This window comes from Macaca nemestrina, chromosome 1 (genome assembly GCF_043159975.1).
Source record: "Macaca nemestrina isolate mMacNem1 chromosome 1, mMacNem.hap1, whole genome shotgun sequence".
NCBI lineage: Eukaryota > Metazoa > Chordata > Mammalia > Primates > Cercopithecidae > Macaca > Macaca nemestrina.
In genome coordinates, this window is record NC_092125.1 from 5,165,471 (window position 1) to 5,174,301 (window position 8,831).

Below are 8,831 nucleotides of genomic sequence, written 5' to 3' on the forward strand. Positions count from 1 at the left end.
TTCTCAGTTCATATAATTTATTGCAGTTAGCACACAGTTTAAAAATTCACCAACACACCAATAGTACAAAACTAAACAGCATTATAAGTTATTCCCCCCTCAGGAAAATAAAACATACTATGATTGTCAAAGCTAGATGTCAGTCTAAGTTTTAGAACAAAGGAAGAATGTGAAACTAAGAAAAGGAAAAAGCAATCACTCACAATGACCACAAAAAGAAAATCCAAAAGAAAGTCCGTTTTCTCACAGACATTGATTGTCTTCTCTAAATTAATAAAAATTATTTTAACATAAACTGTATTTAAAAAAAACTAGAAACTCTTCAAGTAACTAAAGATAATGCTCCAAGGCCATTTTCACAGCTTTTTTTTGTTTGTTTGTTTGCTTTAAATGCCATTACAGCCAAATTAACACACATTTAACCAAATATTTCCAAAACAGTCCAGCAACACACAATGGAGTTTTCCATTCAGTATCTTAAGCACAAAAATAGGCTATGTTTACAGTAGTTAAGGCGATCAAATTTTAAACAAAAGCAATTAAAAAAAAAAAAAGGGAAAAACAGCAAACGTTTTCCATGCTACTCCCATAGACCTTATTTGTAAGTGCAAGACAGGAAAACAAACACTGTGCAAAATGCTTTTTGCCTTGCGTGCTGGTCATTAAAACCACACGTTAGGCTGCAGCCTCTGCTGCCGCAATCCACATAGTCTACTAACCCCCTTCCCCATGTCAATCAAGGCAGTCCAGTCCTTTCAGCCTGGGGCTTTTTCAGTCCATAGAATCTTTTCATGAGTTGGGGGTGGAGGGTGGTGGGGGGGGGGAGAGTAAGGGAGGGAGGGTAAGGAAGAAGGGGAGAAAAAGAAAAAGGGAGCAAACAAAAAAAAAAAAAAAAAGAGAGAGAATGACCTATTGTCAACTTGTGCAGTAGTTATTCTAAAAATGCTCAACTGGGTAAATGTGTACACCTAAACTCTGAGCTGGCATGGGTTTTGTGCAATTAGAAGTTTGTTATAAATGCACACTGCACATGCAAATCTTTAAGCCGTTTGTAAACATTTATATTTTCCTTGTTATGTAGCGAAGTTATCAATTTGCAGCTTAAGTTTTTATTCAGCTTAACAGTTTCAACTTAAAGACAGTGGGAAAGTCAATTTAAATTATATAAAATAAAAATAAAAACAGTGCATTTACGTTCTTCATAACACCAGGTTTTTTTCCAAATGGTGCTATTCTTCTAAGGAAATTAAATAATTTTAAACTCACTCGTTAAAGTTATACAATGCAAACAAAGACAAAAAATATATTGAAACTCATGCATTTCTGTAGCGTTAATATTTACTTTTCAAGACTCAACTAAGAGCATCAACACAACCTGTCAAGTTCTTTGACACCCCCCCAGCCCATGTAATCAATTACAGTATACAATAACAGTAATTCACATTTTTAAACACACAGTTCAACACTGCTGAAGCTGCAATATCCTTTTTCATCCCAAGCAAACCTTCACAAGACAGTGTCCCAGTGATCCCAGTGTAGTTTCAGCATCTCTCTCACTGGGAACCGTCAGAAAACCAGAAGTTGCCACAGAAAGTTTTAAGTCAACTGCTTGTTTAAAAATAGATAATCCAGCATTTCAGAAATTTTCCATTTGGGTCTAAAAGCATTCAGGTTTCCAACAGCCAGAAAAAATTCATGCAATTTGAGACATATAAAGAGGCTAATAAAACTGGAGGGAATTTCTACTGAAAAAAAAAAAAAATTGTTGGGGGGAAAAAAAGAGCTCAAAAGACAATGCAGTGTTGACAAAATTAAGCCATATGAAAGCATTTTGTGATAGGACGATTCGTTTAAAAGGTTCTTATTGGCTTACTTCCCCTACCCCCTCAAAGGAAAAACACCTCTCTATTCTGACTTGCTCTAAAGTTTCTTTTATCAGAATGCTAAATTAGTGAGATTCTCATGCTATTCTAAAGTGCAAAAACAAGTTAATATCCCAACTTTTTATTTCCAGGAAACAAGACTGCTTTTAGACCGTACCACAACTATATAGAGATCTATTTATATATATGTATATATATATATATATTATTTATATATATATAAAATTATTTCCAAAGTTCTTGAGAGCTATCTTCTAAGGTCCAGTCTCTGACAGTAGGCAAGCTCAGTGCTTCGCTTTTGACCGACAAGGAGTTCACCAACTCACAGTGGAACTTGCGAATGTGTCTGTACAGGTCCCCGGACTGCGTGAACCTGCGCTCGCACCACTTGCAGGCGTGCGGCTTCTCGCGGGTGTGCACCACGGCGTGGCGGCTCAGGTTGTGCGAGTACTGGAAGCTCTTGCCGCACTGGGTGCATGTGTAGGGCTTCTCCCCCGAGTGAGTCCTCTCGTGGCGCTTGAGGGTGTACATGCAAGAGAAAGTCTTCCCACACAGCGAGCACGTGGGCACGTTGACATCGGCGGCGGGCTTGCTGCGGATGCCGTCCTGCTCGCGGAAGTGTGTGCTCAGGTGGATCTGCAGGATGTGGGGGCTGGGGAAGACCTTGTTGCACAGGGGGCACATGAAGATCTGGCCCGCGGGGCTCAGGATATTGGAGACGTAGGGGAGCAGACTGCTCTCCATGCCCCCCTCCACCTGGACGCGCTCGCTCTCTGGGGTCATCATCTCATCATCGCTGGCTTTGTCCTCCCGGTCCAGCTCCCTCAAGACCGAGTCCTCCCTCAGAGGAGCCAGATGGGCCGGCTCATACTGTACCCTGTTATTAGTGCTCACACTTTCTTTCACAGTGCTATGTTCCATGTCATAGTCATTAGTGCCAACATCACTCTCATCACAGGAAGCCTCTTTCTCCACCTTCACCTGCACCAGGTTGCTTCTCAGCACGTCCTGTGAAGAGAAATAAGAGCTGTTCAGATTTTCAACTCCTGAAAGGCTGGACTTGACAGACAGGTCCAGCACACAGTCAACATCTGCCGAATCCCTCACGGAGGTGACAGACCTCTGGGACAAAGACTCTGTTGAGCTGCAGGGGCTGGCTACTGTTTTTCCAGCTGCTGTGGCGTGTGGCTCTGCCTCTCCGCCAGCCTGGGGGATGCCTGCTGAGTCTGAGGGCAATCGCATCCACATGTTCCCAGGCTCGGCCGCCAAGTCCCTTTTGCTGGGCAGGATGTTCAATTTTTCATCTTCTCCTTCATCTTCATCACTGGGCAAATCGCCTGCCATGTGGCTGCTGCCATCGGAGAGACTCTCGACTTTGTCCGAACAACTTGAAGCATCTTCTTCCTTTTTGGTGCTGTCTGCCTCCGTGGTAGCTTTCTCTTTCAGCTTCTTTTTGCAGACTTTGACAATGTCATACATGTGGAGATAACTGGCAGCTGCTAGCACGTCTTCAATGGGCAAGTCTTTGAACTGGAGTTTCCCTTCATACATGAATTCAAGCAGGAGAGCGAAAGCGGGGGCTGTAACAATGTCGCTGTTCAGATGAACAATGTCTCTTTTGTCCAGCTGGTCCTTGTAAAAGAGGTGGAAATACATGCTGCATGAAGCCAGCACAGCGCGGTGCGCTCGGAACTGGGCATCTCCCACCAGAACAGTGCAGTCACAAAGAAAGCCTTGGTGTCTCTGCTCGCTCAGACACTGCAGCAAATGTCTACTATGGTCTGGAAACTCCATGCTGTCTTCATAACCTGGGGAGAGAGGAATTTCTCATTAGAGCCTGGTCAGGAACAACTTTGCAGTGCTCTAGTCCCCATATAAAAAAATTAATTCCGCTTTGGCCGCCGTGGTACATGTCCCTGAATTTCAATCGGGCTTATGACCCAGCACTACCAAATCACACGGACGAGACCTAAACGCGAGAAGGAAAACGTGCACTTTCTCAACTCCTTACCCCGGCCGGACAGCCTCCGACGCATCTCCATCTTCCCTGAACCCAAGCTTTCAAAGCCTTCCTTTAACTACAGTCTCTCGCTAAGAATAAGAATTTAGATCTCTTTCAGAAGAAATTTAACTAACTCTACTTATCAAATTAGGTCCTACAAAACCTACAAAATAGCTTTAATTTCAAAGGAAACAACTCATATAATAAACAAAGAAAGTCCCAAACATATCCTGGAACATACAAGAAAACTTGTTCAACCATCCTTTTCCTTTTATTACTTTTGCTACTTGACTGTACTTAGAAAGCACAGTTTAAACACACACACACATTTGGCTGATTCAAGAAAAAAAAAATGAAATTGCATAATTAGTCCAGAAATTAGCAAACAACTTACTTTTAAAGTCAGAGTGGTACAACAAAAGCCCTGTGTATAAAAACAGATGTTAATGCCTTCAGATTTGCAGGTACAGCACACATGTGCGAGATCAGGAGCTGCACCAGCAGATGGAAAAGATCATCTTTACTATGAACAAATCCAAAGATTTTTCAAAATGAACTGAGAAAAAAATTGTTATATTTCTTCGTAGAAACTGTACTTTTAGAATATTAGGAACCAGAGGGGCTTTATTTAACTCTGAAAATTCTCATCTAAACTTTGATCCATTGCAAGGCAAAATGAATTTCCTATTAAAATTAATTCTAACTTTTAAAAATAAAGGCATATAACGCTTAAATAAAACTCAAAAGCTTTACAGGTTCAACTTTTTTTTTTTAAAGCCTTTTTAGAAAAAGAGAAACTTTCCCCCCCCCCTGGTTCTGCCTTACCTCAGCCAACAGAAAATACTTTGTTTCAATCTAATTTGATATAGTTTTGTTTTCCCACTAGCTTCTATTCTTGCAAATATTCATCATTGCCCTGGTTTTCTGATGAGGGAGAGTGAAATGGACGGAGGGGAGAGGCAAAGATGTACAAAGGGTCAGAATTCAACTGCAGTGGGTAAACTCCTGAAAAAGAAAGACCCGACTTCCCCTTTCCTGTGACCAGAAGCAAGGCTCCACACCACCCATCTCAGCAAGTGCATTTTGGGAATAGATACACTTAATTTAATATTCAGAAATTACTTCCCTCCTTCTTCTTCTTCTACACTTTGCCCAAGACAGACTAAAACTTTATCCTAACCCCAAATACATTCTGCAAGATGCCACTGCTAGAATAAACTAAGATTTACAATACAATCACTTTAAGTGCCCCACAGCTAACATCAATCCTAATCCTTGAGAAGGCTAAAAATAAAGATTGGAGGGCAGCTCACAAGGTAGCCGTGATCAAATTAGGAGGCTGAGAGGACAGAGAGGGACGAAGAAGGAAGCTTATAAACATCTGATCCAGCTGACTGTGGCCATATGGCAGCTGCTGCCCAGATAAAGAGATTAAGAATAGAGGAGTGCGATTACAGCTGTCTGGCCAATTCAGGCAGCTCAAATCTACAAGTTCTAAATTAGTCGCTAACACAAAAACTCCTGCAAATAATTATTGTTATGCTGAAATAAAAGATCTCTTAAATATATATTTGAAAGAGAAGTGAGGAAACCAGTCAAACTATTCTCCTGGGGACAAAAGTTTTTTTTTTTCTTCTTCTTAAAAACCTTCAGTTTCAAAAGCACTACAGCTGTATGTTTCAGCAGTGCTGTTCAATGTTTTGAAGAATAAAGTTTCACAGTGGAATTAATTACACAACAATCTAGCTTCTTAACTAGAATAATCTTCTCATATAAGTTTGAATGCTGGATTCCAGACAGTTTAGTATTTCCCCACCACCACCATCCCAGTCAAATCTAAATAGCAGTGAACAACAAAAAAGCATTTTAATCCAACGTGATTTCCAAAAGCAGTATTTTAAAGCCTTTCTTAACATTTCAAAACTTGACATATTTCTGTGTATTAAAGTTATTTACTCGCTCAAGTAAAAGGGATAAAAAATTAAAACTAAACAAGCTCAAGACTTTCAACTCCAGTAAGATGTTCATTTAATACTCAATTTCATATATTATTCCTAAACTGGGTTAGAAAAGTAATGTGATTTTTAAAATTAAATAAACAAAACACCAAAACAGAAATATGCTCAATCTAATCTCTTGCTACTCCTACCTTTAGGACACATAAACCTGATTAAGTCCTTTCCTCTGAGTCCTGCTGGCTCCAGGTCTGTTACATCGGTGGAAAAAAAGCAGACTAAGAGAGACAGATGCAAAGTGGAGATGATGTTAGAGAGGAATGAGATACCTTCTCCACCACAGATCCGCACACACTAACTCCCTGTCTGTGTGTTAGAATAAAAGGCTGAGGGATGGCAGGCTGTCAGCTGCTCTGACATCATGTTCAGATGGAAATGCTACCTCCAGCTGTGCTCCTTTTAATGCCATATGCTACTCCTCTACACTCCTGCCACCAGCTTTTTCTTAGGAGAACTTTTCTCTTCTGTTAGTATAAACAAAATACTTCAAAGTCTTCCTTTTTTTCCAAACTTTCTAACAGAAGAAATTGAAAAACTCAGCATATGGAGTTCTACTGTATTTATGGAATAGCAACACTTCTGTCTTAAGTTGGTGGACTGGCTTACATACTGACAGCACACTCAAGCCACGGTGCTATTCAGGAAATCCAGATTCACTTTTATTTAACTCCAACGTTTAGTTTCTAAGGCAGTTTAGGGATATTTTTAAACCAACCCATTTGACATCTCCAGTCCCATTTCAACATTATTACCGCACTTTTTTTTTCTGCTGAGATAATGGTATACATGTCTCAAACGTTGGCAGACTTCTTCAGAACCATTACTTCGGACTGGTTCACCTTATTATTTCACTCTTATTTAATGACTTATCTACAACTACCTTCTCAGAAAAATTTCCTACACTGCCACAGTCAATGCAAATTTCAATTCTCAGTACCAACAAGCTGAAACTGCACTTTCTGAAATCCTGGAAAGTACTTCAGTTCAACGAGACCAATTAATAAACTGATACAACCTGCTACAGTCACTTAAAATGAATGCTGCACCTGCATATCTGATCTTTCTGCTCAGAAAAAGCAGAACCTTGCCTTCCCCTTGATCTGTGTCCCTTAACAATCTTTTTTGTGTGTGTGGGGTGTGTCACTCTGTCATGTTTAATGATCACAAGAAAATCTTTGTGTGGGGGGAAGCCAGGTCTAGTAAGTTTGAGAACTTTTCAGCCAGAGTTTGTGGGTCTTTTCTAAAAGCTGATGAAACTGTAACGCGACCCGGGCTGGGCTGACCGGTGCCGGGCAGGGTGCTGCGACATCTCTGAATGTCAAATACATCTCCTCAGACTCTTGGGAGGGCGAGGGGTAGAAAAGGAACTGGGGCCTGAGGCGTCAGCGTCCCAGCCCTGGTGATAACCACTTCGTTCCCATTAGAAAGCCATGGCGGAGAGTTAAATAGTAACAAAACCCGACGACTCTCCTGTCCTTCTCGCTTTCCCAAAGTCACAAACCTAACTTTCTCCAACTTCGCGGTGAGTGACATAATTATGAACGCTTAGTCCAGGAGACATCCTTGGGCGATCAATTTCTTTCCAGCCACACCACCTATTCTCCATAAATGCCCTCGCCCCATTCCAGTATATCAGACATTAATCACCCCATTTACCCAGTGGGGTGGGGGGTGAGTGACAGTTTAATGAGTCCCAAGCACCGCAATGGGCCAGCGACTCCCACTCCACAAATCAACCCCTTCACGTCTCGCTACCGCGGATCCATAGAGATTTTGTGAGGTTGGGGTTTTGTTTTTCAGAGAGGTGGGGGCGGGGATGCCGAGTGGGGAAGCAATGCAAATCTTTACGTAGTTCACCGTGCATAAAACACACGGGGAAAGAGGAAGGTTAAAACCACAGGGAAGGAGGTGGAGGGCGTAGAGCCGGTGCAGCAGGAAAACACCTTCAATAACAGAGGAGAAAACAGAGCCGGGTCACGGCAACAAAAGAAAAGTCGTAAGAAGCAGCCAGCCGGAGGAGGGTGGTTGCTACCGCTTCCCCGACGCCGCGACGCGCGAGCCCCCGGGGCCTCCGGGCAACTGCACCAGCCCGGGAGGGCCCCCTCCCCTGCCGGCCCCCTCCCCCGGGCGCCACTGCAGCTGCACCGGTCCCCGGAGCCGCGGCCGTCCCGGGCGCCACTGCAGCTGCGGCGGATCCCAAGCCCCCTCCCCCAGCCCGCCGCCCTCCGCACCCGAGAGGCGCCACCGCAGCTGCACCGGCCGGGAGCCCGCCCCGCGCCGCAGCTGCACCGGCCCGCGGGGGCGCGGCGCGGAGCCGGGAGCCCGCACCCCGCCCGACCCCGCAGCTGCAGCGGCCCGTCCCCGCGGCCGGGCCTCCCGCAGCTGCGCCGCCCCCCGCCGCCCCAACAGCTCCAACCACACAAACTAACTCCACTCGCGGGGGCGCCCCCGGCCCGGCCCGCCCTCCGCCCGCGCCGCCCAGCCGGCCGGGGCCGCACAGCTGGCGCCCCCCGCCCGCCGGGGTGCCGGGGCGCGGAGGGGGCGCGGGTCAGGGGCCAGGGGCCGGCGTCGGGACTCACACGGAGCGGCCCTAAGTCACCGCGTCCCCGCCGCCGCCGCCGCGTCCTCCGCCTCCTCCTCCTCCTCCTCCCGGCCGCCGCCGCCGCCGCCGCCGCCGGACTTGGTGGGCTTCCTCCGGCTCTTGCCCCCCTCCCTCCCGGCCCCCCCGCCCCCCAATCCCGGCTCCGTCGCCCGCTCCCCCCCCGCCCCTCCCTCCCGCCCACCCCCGCTGGCAGCCGGAGGAGCGCGGCGGAGCGAAGAGGGCCCCACTCTCAACGGCTCCCCATGGCAGCAGCCCAGCGGCGGCCGCAGCCTGCCAGACACAGCGAGGGAGCGAGCGAGGGAGCGAGCGCGGAGCCGCCGGGCAGGGTG

The 8,831-nt window shown here is 45.7% G+C and overlaps 1 protein-coding gene across 6 annotated transcripts; it reads right to left on the reverse strand.

Moving 5' to 3' along the window:
- Positions 1 to 8,831, reverse strand: LOC105474795 (zinc finger and BTB domain containing 18). 6 transcript variants are annotated; one of them, XM_071073515.1, is made up of 3 exons: positions 6,035 to 7,948; positions 2,318 to 3,691; positions 1 to 2,285 (listed from the first exon to the last, which is right to left on the reverse strand). In XM_071073515.1, exons 1-3 carry the CDS (start codon positions 6,045 to 6,047, stop codon positions 2,206 to 2,208), a joined length of 1,467 nt encoding a protein of 488 aa, XP_070929616.1. In that variant the 5' UTR covers positions 6,048 to 7,948; the 3' UTR covers positions 1 to 2,205. The 6 variants fall into 6 exon arrangements, with proteins under 6 accessions (XP_070929616.1, XP_070929608.1, XP_070929602.1 ...); XM_071073507.1 differs by having other exon boundaries at positions 1 to 2,891; positions 3,004 to 3,691; positions 6,035 to 7,945; XM_071073501.1 differs by lacking the exon at positions 6,035 to 7,948 and adding an exon at positions 8,480 to 8,831 and having other exon boundaries at positions 1 to 3,691.